The sequence below is a fragment of the Pelophylax lessonae genome (assembly GCF_965119305.1).
Source record: "Pelophylax lessonae genome assembly, chromosome: 3".
NCBI lineage: Eukaryota > Metazoa > Chordata > Amphibia > Anura > Ranidae > Pelophylax > Pelophylax lessonae.
The window spans coordinates 666,965,504-666,982,604 of record NC_138770.1 but is presented as its reverse complement, the minus strand read 5'-3'; the positions used below and the strand labels follow the sequence as shown (position 1 = coordinate 666,982,604).

The 17,101-nt window shown below is 47.2% G+C and overlaps 1 protein-coding gene across 1 annotated transcript in view; it reads left to right on the top strand.

The window, feature by feature from the left end:
• Positions 1 to 17,101, top strand: part of POLH (DNA polymerase eta) — a 37,971-nt gene that overhangs the window by 9,841 nt on the left and 11,029 nt on the right. The window contains exon 4 of the mRNA XM_082248958.1: positions 272 to 441. Within this exon, the coding sequence (XP_082105084.1) occupies positions 272 to 441 (170 nt within the window). The remainder of the gene's footprint in view (positions 1 to 271; positions 442 to 17,101) is intronic.

The window sequence follows — 17,101 nt, the reverse complement described above, 5'->3', positions numbered from 1 at the left end:
TGGTAAAGCTCTTCTGATTTATATTATCCAATCACATGCAAGCAAAAATGCTGTGTTTTTTTTTTTTTTTTTTTCTTTTTTCTTTTTTACCTTTCATTTTATTTTCCTTGTATTCTTTACAAAGTGAAGCTTTACCTAATTCACATTTACTAAGGAAAGTGAACTGCACTTGCAAAGCGCACAGTCTTTGCCTTTTTAGTAAATTCACCACTGTATGACGAGAGGAAAAACAAATGCAGTGGTTTTTCTAATTGACTGTGTTGTCTTTCAGAGGATCTGCGCTGTCTGGGGATGAAGCAGTGGCTGAAGTCTCTCCCCCTGGGTACTCCTCATAGTCCTGAGCTGAATCTGACTGTTGCAGCCATCATCGTAGAGGAGATGAGGGCGGCAGTTGAGGAAGAGACGACCTTTCAATGCTCTGCTGGGATTTCTTACAACAAGGTGACCATTGAATGGGCCACGCTAACTTGGCAGTGGAAGTGTTTTTTTTTTTTATTTTTGTACTGAATTTTTGTCATTACTTGTACAGTAAAATAGGGTACAGACACTCCTCACTTAATGACTGAGTTTAATTCCTATGATTAGGGAAATAAAGTGGTTGTAAACCTCAGACATTAAATATGAACAAAGCATATCCCTCTATAGTGTGTACTTCTCTGAATTTAAAAAGAAATCACTAAGGCTCCGTTCATACCTGGACATTCCAGAATCGCTGGCAGTACGTGTTTGCAATGCCCTGCTTTTAATTGCACCTAAATCATGGACCTTCTTTGAGCGATAAGCTTCACACGTTGCAAATTTGCCGCAATTGCAGCGTGATTTACCGCGGCAAAATCGGACCATGATTAGGGTGCCATTAGAAGTAATCGCCTGCGATTCCGGAACACCCAGGTGAATTATTTTTTTTTTCCTGACGCCAAGCGGAAAAAGATGACCGGGGAGGGATCTTCAGCTGATTGATGGCCTCAGCTCTGTTCCTGTGTGCTGTGTGGAGGGGGGTTGTCTCTTCCCTCCAATCAGCTCTCAGAACTCTACTCGCTGAGCTCTGAGGAGTGCAACTTCAGCTGTCTGCCCCCTGCTTTCTGAATGCTCAGACAAGCGTTATAAATTCTGCATTTTGAACGGATGTAGAAGAGAGGGGACTGCAGATAAACAGGTACAACTTACATAAGAGGATTTGTTTCATCTCTGCATATCACCTAAAGCCCGTCACTTCACTGGATATATGTAAGGGTTTACAATCACTTTCAGTGAAATGGTCACAAAGTAAGGAGGAACCCCCCTACCAACATTTCAGGCATACTGGACTGTTAGAGGGTTTGTGTCCACTATCTTTAACCACTTTACCACCGGAGGATTTTGCTGTCTTACGTCCAGGCCACTTTTTGCGATTCGGCACTGTGCGACTTTAACTGACAATTGCTCGGTCATGCAACGCCGTACCTAAATGAAATTTACTTCCTTTTTTTCCCACAAACAGAGCTTTCTTTTGGTGGTATTTGATCACCTGTGCGATTTTTTTACTTTTTGCGCTATAAACAAAAAAAGAGCGACGATTTTAAAAAAAATAACAATATTTTTCACATTTTTTTTATATGAAATTCCCCCCCAAAAAAATGTAAAGATCAAAAATTGCAATAAGCGTATTTTGATTGGTTTGCGCAAAAGTTATTGCGTTTACTAACTAAGGGAAAGATTTCTGTCCTTTTTTTTGGTGTTTTTTTTTTTTTTTTTTTTTTTTAACCACTTAAGCCCCGGAAGATTTTACCCCCATTCCGACCAGGGGGTATTTTACGACTCGGCACTGCGTGACTTTAACTGACAATTGTGCGGTCATGCAATGTGGTACCCAAACAAAATTTACGTCCTTTTTTTCCCACAAACAGAGCTTTCTTTTGGTGGTATTTGATCACCTGTGCGATTTTTTTACTTTTTGCGCTATAAACAAAAAAAGAGCGACGATTTTAAAAAAAATAACAATATTTTTCACATTTTTTTTATATGAAATTCCCCCCCAAAAAAATGTAAAGATCAAAAATTGCAATAAGCGTATTTTGATTGGTTTGCGCAAAAGTTATTGCGTTTACTAACTAAGGGAAAGATTTCTGTCCTTTTTTTTGGTGTTTTTTTTTTTTTTTTTTTTTTTTAACCACTTAAGCCCCGGAAGATTTTACCCCCATTCCGACCAGGGGGTATTTTACGACTCGGCACTGCGTGACTTTAACTGACAATTGTGCGGTCATGCAATGTGGTACCCAAACGAAATTTACGTCCTTTTTTTCCCACAAACAGAGCTTTCTTTTGGTGGTATTTGATCACCTCTGCGCTTTTTATTTTTTGCGATATTAATAAAAAAAGAGCGAAAATTTTGCAAAAAAATGACATTTTCAACTTTGTCTTTTAAAAAATATCCAATATACTCAATTTATGTATTTTTTTTTTTGGCCAAAATATATTTAGCTACATGTCTTTGACAAAAAAAAATTCAATGAGCGTATTTTTATTGGTTTGCGCAAAAGTTATAGCGTCTACAAACTATGGTGTAAATACAGAAATTTACGCAGCTTTAATTTTTGACTGCCTATCTCATTTCATGAAGTGCTAAAATGGCAGGGCAGTACAAAACCCCCCCAAACTACCACTTTTTAGAAAGTAGACATCCTAAGGAATGTTCTGAGAGGCATGTTGAGCTCATTGAATATTTCATTTTTTTGTCACAGGTGTTTGAAAAATGACTAAAAATTTTTTTTTTTTTTTTTTTTTACACAAAGTTGTCATTGAAATGATATATTGCTCACACATGCCATGGGTATATGTGTAATTACACCCCAAAATATATTCTGCTGCTTCTCCTGAGTACAGGGATACCACATATGTGGGACTTTTTGGGAGCCTAGCTGTGTACGGGACCACAAAAACAAATCCCCACCATCAGAATTTCAAAGGGCATACATTTTTCATTGCATTTTCTCACTACCTCTAACGGTTTAGGAGGCCCTGAAATGTCAAGATACCACAAAACCCCCCCAAATGACCCCATTTTGGAAAGTAGACACCCCAAGCTGTTTGCTAAGAGGCATGGTGAGTCCATGGAATATTTTATATTTTACCACAAGTTTTGGGAATATTACTATTTTTTTTTTTTACACAACGTTGTCACTAAAAGATAAAATTCTCACACATGACATGGGTATATGTGGAATTACACCCCAAAATACATTCTGCCACTTCTCCTGAGTATGGGGATGCCCCATGTGTGAGACTTTTTGGGAGCCTAGCTGTGTACAGGACCGCGAAAACCAATCAACACTCCCAGGTTTTCTAATGGCGTAAATTGTGCATGTCACCTCTGCACTACCTGTCACAGTTTCGGAGGCCCTAAAATTCCAAGATAGCACAAAACCCCCCCAAATGACCCCATTTTGGAAAGTAGACACCCCAAGCTATTTGCTGAGAGGCATGGTGAGTCCATGGAATATTTTATATTTTGCCACAAGTTCCGGGAAATATATATATATATATATATATATATATATATATATATATATATATTATAAATAATATTTTTTTTTTTTACACAAAGTTGTCAGTAAATGATATATTGCTCACACATGCCATGGGTATATGTGAACTGACACCCCAAAATACATTCTGCTGCTTCTCCTGAGTATAGGGATACCCCATGTGTGAGACTTTTTTGCAGTCTAGCCGAGTACAGGACCCCGAAAACCAATCATCGCCTTCAGGCTTTCCAAGGGCGTAAATTGTTGATTTCACTCCTGACTACCTATCACAGTTTTGGAGGCCATGAAATGCCAAGACAGCACAACCCCCCCCCCCCCCCCCCCCAAATGACCCCTTTTCGGAAAGTAGACACCCTGAGCTATTTGCAGAGAGGCATGTTGAGTGTTTTGCAGATCTCACTTTTTGTCACAAAGTTTTGGAAATTGAAAAAAGAGGAAAAAAAATGCATTTTCCTGTTTTTTCTTCATTTTCCAAAAAAAATTAGAGCTGCAAAATACTCACCATGCCTCTCAGCAAATAGATTGGAGTGTCTACTTTGCAAAATGGGGTCATTTGGGGGGGGTTTGTGCAATCTTGGCTTTTTATGGACTTCAAAAGTGTGATAGGTAGTAAGGAGTGAGATCAACAATTTACGCCCTTAGAAAGCCTAAAGGTGCGCATTGGTTTTCCGGGTCCTGTACGCGGCTAGACTGGCAAAAAGTCTCACACATGGGGTATCATTGTACTCAGGAGAAGCAGCAGAATGTATTTTGGGGTGTCATTTCACATATACCCATGGCCTGTGTGAGCAATATATCATTTACTGACAACTTTGTGTAAAAAAATAAAAAAAAATAAAAAAATGTTTTTTCCTCGAAACTTGTGGCAAAATATAAACTATTCCATGGACTCACCATACTTCTCAGCCAGTAGCTTGGAGTGTCTACTTTGCAAAATGGGGTCATTTGGGGGGGTTTTGTGCCATCTTGAAATTTCAGGGCCTCTGAAACTGTGACAGGTAGTCAGGGGTAAAATCAGCAATTTACGCCATTAGAAAACCTGAAGATGTGGATTGGTTTTCGGGGGCGCGTACACAGCTAGGCTCCCAAAAAGTCTCACACATGTGGTATCCCTGTACTCAGGAGAAGCAGCAGAATGTATTTTGGGGTGTCATTTCACATATTCCCATGGCATGCATGAGCAATATATCATTTAGTGACAACTTTCTGTAAAAAAACAACAACAAAAAAAAAATAATAATTTTCCCGAAACTTGTGGCAAAATATAAAATACTCCATGGACTCACCATGCCTCTCAGAAAAAAGCTTTGGGTGTCTACTTTTCAAAAAGGGGTCATTAGGGGTGTTTGAACTGTCCCGGCATTTTCTGCTCAATCTTATCCACACATCACCCACTCTTCTAACCACTTGAAAACCAAGCCTTTTCTGTGCCTTTTTGTTTACATGAAAAAATATTTTTTTTTTACTAGAAAATTACTTTGAACCCCCAAACATTATATATTTTTTTAAAGCAGAGGCCCTATAGAATAAAATGGTGGGTGTTGCAAATTTTTTTGTCACACGGTATTTGCGCACAGATTTTCCAAACGCAATTTTTGCGAAAAAAATACATTTTTTTTTTTAATTTATTGCACAAATACACTATATAATTCCAATTTTTTGGGTAAAATTTAAAAGATGATCTTATGCCGAGTTCATAGACACCTAACATGACATGCTTTAAAAATTGCGCATGCCTGCGCAGCGACAAAAACGTATGTACATTTTTGAAAACCTTTAAAAGTCTCTACAGGTTACCACTTTAGACTTACAGAGGAGGTCTACTGCAAGAATTACTGCACTCGATCTGGCGATCGCGGCGATACCTCACATGCATGCTGCAATTGTGGTTTACATATGACACTAGACCACCGCTTGCGTGCGCCATTGCGCGCAAGCACCGGGGGTAAGGGGGGGGGCTCAATTTTTTTTTTTTTTTTTTTCTTTTGCTTTTTTATGTTATTTTGACACCTTTCCTTTAATTTTTTTTTTTTTAAATCATTTTTATTGTTATCATAGTGAATTTAAATATCCCCTATGATAGCAATCTGTGGTGACAGGTACTCTTTTTTTTTTAAAAAAATTGGGGTCTTTTAGACTCTAGATCTCTCCTCTGACCTTAACGCATCTGACCACACCAAAATTGGTGTGATAAAATACTTTCCCAATTTCCCAATGGCCCTGTTTATTTCTGGCGAAACAGAAGTCATAAAATGCTCGTAGCCTCCGGCATCTTAGGCCATAGAGATGATTGGAGCCATTCTCATCTCCAATTAGCTCTATGGTTAGATAATTGAACCACCGGCTGCACTCTCGGGTTAACCGGTGGGACAGGAGAGCCAGAGAAAAACCATGGAAGGCTGCGGAAGGCGGCGGTGGGGGGGGGGAGGCCCCTCCCACTGCATGTAAAAGCAGTCTAGCGGCCAATTACCTGTAAGCCAATAAATCTGCAGGCATCATCCTGGTATAACCACTCAAAGTCCAGCAACGTACCAGTACATTGCTGGTCCTTGTTTGGCATATAGGTTTTTTTTTTTTTCATGCAGCCTGTGGGCTGAACGGAAAAAAAGAGAACCTATCAGAAATCAGCACAGGAATAATGCGTAGTATTACTCATCATTAACCGCCCAAACAACCACCCACTGAATTTAATGATGGGTATACACGACACTATCCACGTATACCAAAATAGGATTTTAACTGCAGTGCTGAAATCAGAAAATCACCACAGCTGCTATCAGCAAAGGTATCCATATATGCTGAGCGCAAACGCTGTTTGTGTCAGAATATATAAAATCAATGCGTGGTAGCCGACGAGGGACCTGCAAGAGAAACAGGTCACAAAAGAATGAAAAAACAAACAAAGGACATTGAAAAAAGTATAGTAGGAAGGAGTAGAAGGACATATAAAATGACTGAAACAACAGTTTTTGGATCTTCATCATTAACCGCCCAAACAACCACCCACTGAATTTAATGATGGGTATACACGGCGCTATCCACGTATACCAAAATAGGATTTTAACTGCAGTGCTGAAATCAGAAAATCACCACAGCTGCTATCAGCAAAGGTATCCATATATGCTGAGCGCAAACACTGTTTGTGTCAGAATATATAAAATCAATGCGTGGTAGCCGACAAGTACCTGCAAGAGAAACAGGTCACAAAAGAATGAAAAAACAAACAAAGGACATTGAAAAAAGTATAGTAGGAAGGAGTAGAAGGACATATAAAATTACTGACACCACAACAGTTTTTGGATCCTTTTATTTTTCTTTCTAACTGTTCCTTTACTTCTTGATTTGGGAGGGACTGCGATCTTCTGCGATCTTCTCTTCCAGCTTGGGTCTCTCAAAATGTCGATGGACATCCAACATCCTTCGAGACCCTGTGTTTATGTGCCCTACACTGTGTCGTGCTGTACCCTACGCTAATAATCCACTAGTGTATGGTAGCGCTCGAAACATTCCCCGATGCAGAGACCAGGTTGGTCAGGACATTTGGGACAATAATAACGGGTGTCACGCCTAAATCCGCGCTTGCTACAGACACGACATCTTCTTTGGGGCCATCTTTGGGTAGGGGTACTCGGGAGGACATGTGAAAAATGCCTCTCATGCAGCCGGCTCACTGCATCTGGAAGGGGAAGTTGGGCAGGCATGCCTCCTGGGTACAGGTAGGCAAGGATGATCTCTTCCTGGAATTCCCAGAAAGATCCAGTTCGTCCTGACGCCCTGTATAGGACAAAGGCGTTCAGCATAGCCAATTGGTATAGGTAAACAGACACTTTTTTGTACCAGCGTCTGGCTTTACGGGCAACTAAATACGGCGCCAAAAGCTGGTCGTTAAGGTCCACCCCTCCCATATTAAGGTTATATTCGTGGACACAGAGGGGTTTCTCCATAACGCCAGTTGCCGTAGGAATTTGGATCGTCGTGTCTGGGTGAAGGGAGGACAGAACATAAACATCCCGTGTATCCTTCCACTTCACCACAAGTAATTTGTCCGTTTTCAAGCAGGCTCTCGCCCCCCGACTAAGACGGGAATCTACAAGCCGTTGGGGGAAGCCCCGGCGATTAGGTCGCACGGTGCCACATGCGCCAATTTGTAATTCGAGCAGGTGACTAAATAGTGGCACGCTTGTATAAAAGTTGTCCACGTACAAATGGTACCCCTTTCCGGATAAGGGTGACACCAAGTCCCAAACGATCTTACCGCTGCTCCCTATGTAGTCTGGGCAGTTGGGGGGCTCCACACAGCTATCTTTTCCCTCATAGACCCGGAAACTAACTGTATAGCCTGTGGCCCTGTCACACAATTTATACAGTTTGACCCCGTACTTGGCACGCTTGCTGGGGAGGTACTGTTTCATAGCAAGGCGGCCAGTAAATTTAATCAGGGACTCGTCAACGCAGACAACTTGTTCGGGGGTAAACAAGGCTGCAAACCGCTGATTGAAGTGGTCTATGAGGGGCCGAATTTTGTGGAGCCGATCGTATGCAGGGTCTCCCCGAGGACGACAGAGTTCATTGTCGCTGAAATGCATAAATCGCAGAATTTGCTCGTATCTCGTCCTGGACATAGAGGCAGAGTACATGCGCATATGGTGAACTGGGCTAGTGGACCAATATAGCCGCAATTCACTCTGTTTAGTTATGCCCATGTGGAGGGAAAGGCCCAGAAAGATCTTAAATTCGGAAACCGTTATAGGTTTCCAGCCGAATTGTCTGGCAAGGTGTGAATTTGGGTTGGCGGCGATGAACTGTTGTGCATATAAATTTGATTGATCCACAATAGATCTGTAAAGATCTTCCGTGAAGAACAGCTCAAAAAAGTTCAGGGGCGTAAAACCAGCTGTCTCCACGTGGATTCCAGGTTGGGCGGTGAATGGGGGAAGTACTGGCGCTGTAGTATCAGTGGGTTGCCAATTAGGAAATGCCAGCGCATCAGGGAGGGCACTATGGGCTCTACGGGCCTGTCTTCGAATACGCGGTGGCTGCGGGCCACTACTTGTGCTAGCCACCGCACCAGCTTCAACTGCACTTAGGGGACTCGCCACGTCACCAGGTCTTACTGCAGTGCTGGTTGTACTAGGTCCAGGGTGTACTAGGCCGCTGGCGCTTGCCAGGTCGCCAGAAGGATGAGCGGCACTAGTACCCACACTCTGCTCCATACGAGCACCCTGCGATTCCTGCATCACAACAACTTCAGAATGGGGTCGGGTACGCCTGGGTCTAACAGGGACCCATCTGTCGTCGGAGCTATCTGTCAGGGAGCCGCTGCCGTCATCAGGTTCATATACTGACACTAATTCGGTCATTGTAGCTTCCCCTTCGCTATCAGATGACTCGGTCAGCATATAACTGACAAGCTCTTCATCCCTGTACGAACGTTTGGTCATTTTGGTAACTAAATTTACTCGTACAGTGATGCGACTCACAGGTAATAAAAGCACCTGGTTGTCGAAGATTATTTCAAGCGCTACAAAAAAAAACTGCTAATGCTAGCAGGGATCAGGCCTGACTCTGCTAACACAGCGGTTTTGTGTCTTGTGTTTTTTTGCAAGTGACAGTAATCTATTGATTACTACACTTGCCTGGGTGAAAGGGTTAAACGCAGGTGCTGGCCGGAATCAGTGCTGATCGTGCAAACACCGCGTTTTGGGAACCCTAAACTATGGGGGCGCTAGTATAGTTCTGATCAGATCAGATATTGATCTGTTCAAACACTATACTAGAAATGGAAGTGTAGGTGCGTGCGTGCGTGCGTGCGTGCGTGTGTGGCAATCAAGGGGTTACTTCTAAACTATGCGCCGGGGATCTGGGGGGGGTGGCGGGGACCCTAAACCTCCTTTGGGAAAGAAACTAGCTAGTTAGCGCAACCTCAAGTCACAATGACACCAATACAAAATACAGTAAAAACAGTATTTCTCTTACGTCCTCCGACAGTCGCCGCCTCTTCATATTCGTCACATATGGGGTATTAGACTTTGCTCCGAAGGAGTAGCTAGGCAACAGAATATGTTAACAATAAAGCTTTAACATATCCCACCCTCAAGGGGTGGTCCCCTCAGTCAATACCCTCCTACTTCCTGCAACCATATCTCAGTTTTAATGTCTAGCTTGTCAGGAGTGGCTGGCTCTCTCTGTGCTGGGACTTTTTGTCCCAGACTCTTTCTTCTTTTTGATATTTTGTTTGAGTTTTCTCTCTACCTTTACTTAGCTGTTATTTTTGTCAGCATTAGTTAGTTCTTCGGACGAAGAGGATCATGCGGACTGGGTCTCGGGCTGATCCCCCTGGTCGTGGGTCAGTGGCTTCCCAGTCTGCCATCGAGCGTTCAGCCAGGTAACGCTCCTGGCACGGTGAACGACCCATCCCTGTTCGGTGCAGGGATGATTGGTGAGGTGGCTACCTCACCGGACGCTGTGCGGTTTCTGAACCGCCATTGTGTGCGTCTTGAGTAGCGACTCTCCCTGCCTCATGTGCAGCGGCTTGTTCGCCTGTGCGGGTTCCCCACGCCATGTGAGGTAAGTGTATCTATGTGGGGACCTGTCTGTCTGGGGGGGTCTCAGTCTGGGACTGTGTAACCTGCCTTTAATCACACTGCTTGTCTCCCTATCTCTCGGCTGCATGCTGTGGGCTGCAAGGGGGGGGGGGAGCTGTATGACACTGAGTATGTCAGGCTGGGCAGTGTGAGGAGCTGTGTGCTGTGGGGCATGTTTTTAATGGCATGTTGGGGCATATACAGCGATCGCTGCGGCGATCTAACATGTATCCATATTATGGGATGATATTGTGTGTGATTTTATGCACTGTGGAGCGGCGATTTCGGCGCCAAACGGCGCCATTTTACCGGCGCCCGCTCCGGCCGCATGGTTTACATGCACGGCGGCCATTTTCTTGTAGCCTCCATAGGCTTACATAGAGCGCCCTGGCAGCATCACTTCCTCTCTCCTGGAAGCACCGATCGAGGCAGCAGCAGCAGCGGAGTCTCCTCAGGTTTTATCCTTCTATTCCTGTGTTCCATTACCTGTATTCAGTCTGTATATTCCCTGTGGGGGTCTCATTGTGCCTGAGTGTGGTGCGGTGGGCTGCGCTTGCCGCGCTTGCTGTAAGGGGGCAGTTAACCCTTGGTTGTCTGGCATACAGGGGCAATGGATTCTCAGGAGGGCAAATTTCCCACAGTCTTGGTGGAAAGCCAGGGGACCGCTGTTTCCCCCCCAGGGGGGGATTTGGCCACTATTGTGGCTGGCCTTGCTGCACAGGTGCAAATGCTGGTGGCTGCTCAATCTACTAAACGGCCCAGAGTTGCTCTGTCCTCTGATTCTGAGGGTGAAGGTGATGGGGCTGTTCTGGCGGGGACCCCCCTATCGGGGTCCCGCTCCTCTCTGGATCTAGTGGGGTCTGAGGTAGAGGCTGAAGTTGAGGGGGTTGATAATTCTCCCCCTGGCTCGCCTGAAGAGCTTGCAATCATGGATGAGTTGATTGCTTCCATTAAGCAGACGCTACGTTTGCAGGACGAGGTGTGTCCCCCAGCTGCCTTGGCGGCTTATGGGACGCAGAGAAAACGCAGGACGCCGCAGGTATTTCCCTGCAATGCTGATTTTCAGCGCGCTGTTAAGGACCAATGGCGCGATTTGCGCAAGCCTTTTGCGGTACCAAGTAAATTTAAGCTGCGTTATCCTTTCTCGCCTGCCACTGATGAACGGTGGTGTGTGCCTCCGCCAGTAGATCATGCTATTGCGGTTTTGAACAAAGCCACTGCGATCCCTGCAGAGGGATCCCCTATTTTCCGTGATGCCACGGATAGGAGACTGGAGTCTCTTGCCCGTCATACTTATTCTGTTACGGGTTCTATGCTTAAGGCTCTGTTTGCTTCTCTCATGGCGGCCCAGGCGATCGCAAGTTGGACGCAGATGCTTAGGCGCGTCCTAGTGGCCGATTCGGCCTCAGCGGCGACCCTGGATATGGTGGATCAGATCCACCAGGGTGTCATGTATCTGTGTGATGCGGACCTGGACCTGATTCCGTTGGCCGCGCGTGTGCACAGCGTGGCGGTGTTGTCTCGCCGCCTGGTTTGGTTGAAATGTTGGTCGGTGGACCAATCTTCACGTAAAACCTTAGCCAATCTGCCTTATGATGGGTCTCGCCTTTTTGGGGAGTCCCTGGATGTGTTAAGGGGATTACTGGGGGTAAGAGCACTCTCTTGCCCCATTTCCCCAAGGCTAAGGGGGCTTCTGGGAAGAAGCATGCTAATTTTCGGCCCCCTCAGGGGTCCTTTCGTGCCTTTCGGCCGCACTACAAGGGCAAACGTTCAAGGGCCAGGGCTCTCAGAAGAAGCCCTGGTCTGGAAAACAGAAGTCCGGCCAATCCGGACCTGCGGCCCATAACAGTTCGGCCTGAAGGGGCGCCCTCACCCAGTTTTGGGGTGGGGGGACGCTTGCTCGGTTTTCTTCAGCCCTGGTTGGCCCGTGTGCGGGACAGATGGGTTCTGGAAATCGTTCGATCTGGTTACAAGATCGAGTTTCTCTCTCGGCCAGAGAGCAGATTTTTTCCCTCAAATCTACAACTGTCTCCAGAGCGCCTGCGGGATCTGCACCTGGCGGTGCGGGACCTGAGGGCTCAGGGAGTGGTGGTTCCGGTGCCTCATCGGGACAGATTTCGGGGGTTTTATTCCAATCTGTTCACTGTGCCCAGAAAGGAGGGCAAGGTTCGTCCAATTCTGGACTTGAAAGCTCTGAACCGCTCTGTGCGGGTTCGCAAGTTCCGCATGGAATCCCTGCGCTCGGTGGTGGCTGCCCTGGTTCCGGGGGAATTCATGGCCTCCATCGATTTGAAGGATGCGTATCTTCACATCCCCATATTCGAGGGTCATCAGAGATACCTTCGATTTGCCATCGCGGAGGATCACTACCAGTTCGTGGCGTTGCCCTTTGGGCTCGCCTCGGCTCCGCGGGTCTTCACCAAGGTGCTTGCACCGGTTCTGGCATTATTGAGAGCCCAGGGCATTTCTGTCCTGGGGTATCTGGACGACATTCTGATTCGGTCTGCGACCAGTCAGGGTCTGGAGAAGGACCTGTCTGTCACGATGCAAACTCTGCAGGAGTTCGGTTGGACGATAAATGTTCCAAAGTCGACTCTGAGTCCGTCGGTTCGTCTTCCCTATCTGGGAATGATACTGGACTCGGTGCAGGCGAAGGTCTTCCTGCCGGAAGACAAACTCAGGACTCTTCAGGAGGAAGTCAGGTCCCTCAGGGACGTTCCGAACTCGTCTCTGCGGACGTGTATGAGATGTCTGGGATTGATGGTCTCGGCTTTCGAGGCGATTCCTTTCGCGCAGTTTCACACGCGGGGTCTCCTGGCGGAGATCTTGTCCAAGTGGGACGGGCGACCTCAATCTCTGGATCTTCAGATCTCGTTGAGTCATCGCACCAGGGAAAACCTCCTGTGGTGGCTCCAGTCCCCGTTGGTGTCCGGGGGCAAGTCGTTTCGTCCGATCTCGTGGACGATAATCACCACGGATGCCAGCCTGTCGGGCTGGGGTGGTGTTCTGGGCGTTCTGTCCGCCCAGGGGACCTGGTCGGAGGGGGAGTCTTCCCTCCCGATCAACATTCTGGAATTGCGTGCGATAAGGCTCTGTCTTCATCGCTGGACGGACCGGCTGCAGGGCTGCCCGGTTCGGGTGCAGACGGACAATGCCACGGCGGTGGCCTACATAAACCACCAAGGGGGCACCAGGAGTGCCCGAGCGGCTCGAGAAGTGGCCGACATTCTGTCTTGGGCCGAGACTCATGTCCCGGCGATAACGGCGGTTCACATTCCGGGAGTGGAGAACTGGCAGGCGGACTATCTGAGTCGCCAGACCCTGGATCAGGGGGAATGGTCTCTCCACCCGGCTGTCTTCCAGATGTTGTGCGCGAAGTGGGGTCTTCCAGATGTGGACCTGTTCGCGTCTCGCCTCAACTACAAGGTGAAGAGGTTCGTGGCAAGGACGCGCGACCCTCGGGCGGACGCGTCGGACGCGTTAGTGGCCCCGTGGCATCAGTACAGGCTGATGTACGCGTTTCCACCGATTCAGTTGCTGTCCCGGTTCCTTCGCAGGTTACACTCGGAACGCAGCACGGTGATTCTTGTGGCACCGGACTGGCCTCGCCGGTCCTGGTACGCAGACCTCGTGAATCTGGCGGTCGACGCCCCCTGGCGTCTGCCTCTTCGGGACGATCTACTGTCTCAAGGACCGATTTACCATCCTGCTTTACAGTCGCTGGCTTTGACGGCCTGGCTGTTGAGACCGAGGTCCTGAAGGAGAAGGGTCTCTCTCCAGAGGTTGTTCATACCTTGATCAACGCGAGGAAGTCTTCCTCGGGAAAGGTTTATTACCGTACTTGGAAGGCCTATTTTGCCTGGTGTGAGTCCAGGGGGTTTTCACCCCGCACGTACTCGGTTTCCCGTGTGCTGTCTTTCCTTCAGACGGGTGTCGATCAGCGTTTGGCGCTGGCTACGATAAAGGGTCAGGTGTCTGCGCTGGCCGTTCTGTTTCAACGTCCCGTAGCTTCCAACTCCTTGGTTGGCACTTTTATTCAGGGTGTGCGGCATCTGGTTCCTCCTAGGAGGGATCCTTTGCCCCCTTGGGACTTGAATCTAGTCCTGTCTGTGTTACAACGTGCTCCTTTTGAACAGATCAGGGAGATCTCGTTGTCTATGTTGTCCAAATAGGTCGCCTTTTTGGTGGCGATCACTTCGGCTCGCAGAGTGTCGGAACTGGCGGCTTTGTCCTGCAAGTCTCCGTACCTGGTTGTTCATTTGGATAAGGTGGTCTTGCGACCTAATCCTTCTTTTCTGCCGAAACGAGTTTCGGAATTCCATCTTAACGAGGATATTGTTTTGCCTTCGTTGTGCACGAAGCCTAAACATCCAAAGGAGGTGAGATTGCATTCTCTGGATGTTGTTCGGGCGATTAGGGTTTACCTTAAATCGACTGAGTCTTTTCGAAAGACGGACTCCTTGTTTGTTCTTCCAGAGGGTCCTCGGAAGGGCATGGCGGCTTCCGCCTCTACCATTGCCAAATGGATCAGGCAGACCATTGAACAGGCCTATGCCTTGCAGGGGAAGGTTCCCCCTGTGCCTGTGAAGGCGCACTCTACTAGATCTCTGAGTGCGTCTTGGGCCTGTCGTCATGGGGCTTCTGTAGCCCAGGTGTGTAAGGCGGCGACTTGGTCGACCGTACACACTTTCACAAAATTCTACAAAGTAGATGTTCAGGCATCGGCGGATGCTTCCTTTGGCCGCAAGGTTCTTAGTGCGGCTGTTCCCTAGGGTCCCTTGTTGGGGACTCCTGGCTGTTGGGATAAGTTTTGTATCCCCTGGTTTTTTGTCTTTTCCTGGGTTGTTGCTCCTGTTGAGCACTTATTTTTGCTGTTGCCCAGCTGGTTTCCTTCCTTTGGTAAGGTTCCTTTCTTTGATGTGGAGACTGCGTTGCCTTTCGGCGCGGATGCGTTTCCCACCCCTCATGTTTGCACTGCTTTGGGACGTCCCCATATGTGACGAATATGAAGAGGCGGCGACTGTCGGAGGACGTAAGAGAAAACTGAATTTTTGTAAAATCTTACCTGTAAAATTCCTTTCTCTGAGTCCTCCGACAGTCGCCGCCCCCGCCCCTCTTTTGGGGTTTGAATGTATACTCTACTGCTATTCCACTAAAACTGAGATATGGTTGCAGGAAGTAGGAGGGTATTGACTGAGGGGACCACCCCTTGAGGGTGGGATATGTTAAAGCTTTATTGTTAACATATTCTGTTGCCTAGCTACTCCTTCGGAGCAAAGTCTAATACCCCATATGTGACGAATATGAAGAGGCGGCGACTGTCGGAGGACTCAGAGAAAGGAATTTTACAGGTAAGATTTTACAAAAATTCCGTTATTATGTGTGTATTAGTGCTAATGTGACAGAGGGTGTAGGGGTTAACGGGATGTGATCAGGGGGGGATCAGGGGTTTAAATCTTTATTGGAAGGGACTGGCGGGTATCCTAAGGATAAAAGGAACGGTGGCAAGCGCTAAACCTGGTCACAAGTCACACTTATACGGGTATATAGAAAATGCTATATACTGTATACAGTGTGCGTTGTGGCATGGGGTGTAGGGGTGATCAGGAGGGGATCAGGGGATTAAATCTTTATTGGGCGGGTGGCGGGGACCCTAAACCTCCTTGGGACACAAACTTAGTCGCCTGCGCTAATTCTGATCACAATGACACTAATACAAATATACAAAAACACAGTATATTACGTTTGTATTAGTGCTGATGTGACAGAGGGTGTAGGGGTTAACTAGCGGTGATCAGGGGGGGATCAGGTGGGATCAGGGGCTTAAATCTTTATTAGGGGGGGGTGGCGGGTAATTCAAGTGGAAAAAGGGGGGTCGCAAGCGCTAGACCTGACCACAAATCACACTTATACGGGTATATAGCAAAATGCTATATACTGTATACGGTGTGTGTTATGGCAGGGGGTGTAGGGGTGATCAGGGGGGGGTCAGGGGCTTAAATCTTTATTGGGCGGGTGGCGGGGACCCTAAACCTTCTTGGGACAGAAACTTAGTCGCCTGCGCTAATTCTGATCACAATGACACTAATACAAAAATACAATAACACCGTATATTGCGTTTGTATTAGTGCTGATGTGACAGAGGGTGTAGGGGTTAACGGCGGTGATCAGGGGGGGGTCAGGGGAGATCAGTGGGTTAAATCTTTATTAGGGGGGGGTGGGGGTAATTTGAGTGGAAAAGGGGGGGTCGCAAGTGCTACACCTGTTCACAAATCACACTTATACAGGTATATAGGTATATGCTATATGCTGTATATAGTGTGTGTTGTGTCAGGTGCTGTAGGGGTTAATTGGGGGGGCGATCGGGGGTGAAATGTGCCTATCTAACTGTGTGTGGGTGTGCTTGGTGCAATACTCACAGTAAGATGTGCTCTCCTCTCACGCTGGATCCAAAAAGACCGTTGTGGGGGGAGGGCACATCTCCTCTAAGCCTGTGTTTACATTTCACAGGCTTAGAGGATGATCTGATTGGGCAGGACCGATCAACAGGTCCAGACCAAAAATGATTGGCCTGGACCTGATGACTGATCGGTTCTGAACCCAATCGAGTCATCGTCGGCGGCGGGAGCGCGCACAGGGCCGGCAAATTGTGCTGACGTAGGCCTACGTCAGTTTGCCTGGCCGGGGCTGAGTGCCGACGTAGATCGTCGTGCGCCGGTCGTAAAGTGGTTAACGAGTAATGGCTGCGATCTGCGTTTTTGTTTTTTTTTGCGGGACCGCGACATTACGGCGGACAGATCGGACCCTTGACTGACACTTTTGGGGTTACCAGTGACATTACTACAGTAATCAGTGCTATAAATATGCACTGTTACTGTAAAAATGACACTGGCAGGGAAGGGGTTAATTTTATTGGAGGGGTTAATGTATGCCTGGTGCTTACTGACGTGTGGGGGGGGGAGGTGACTGAGTGACACAGGCACAGATCGCATG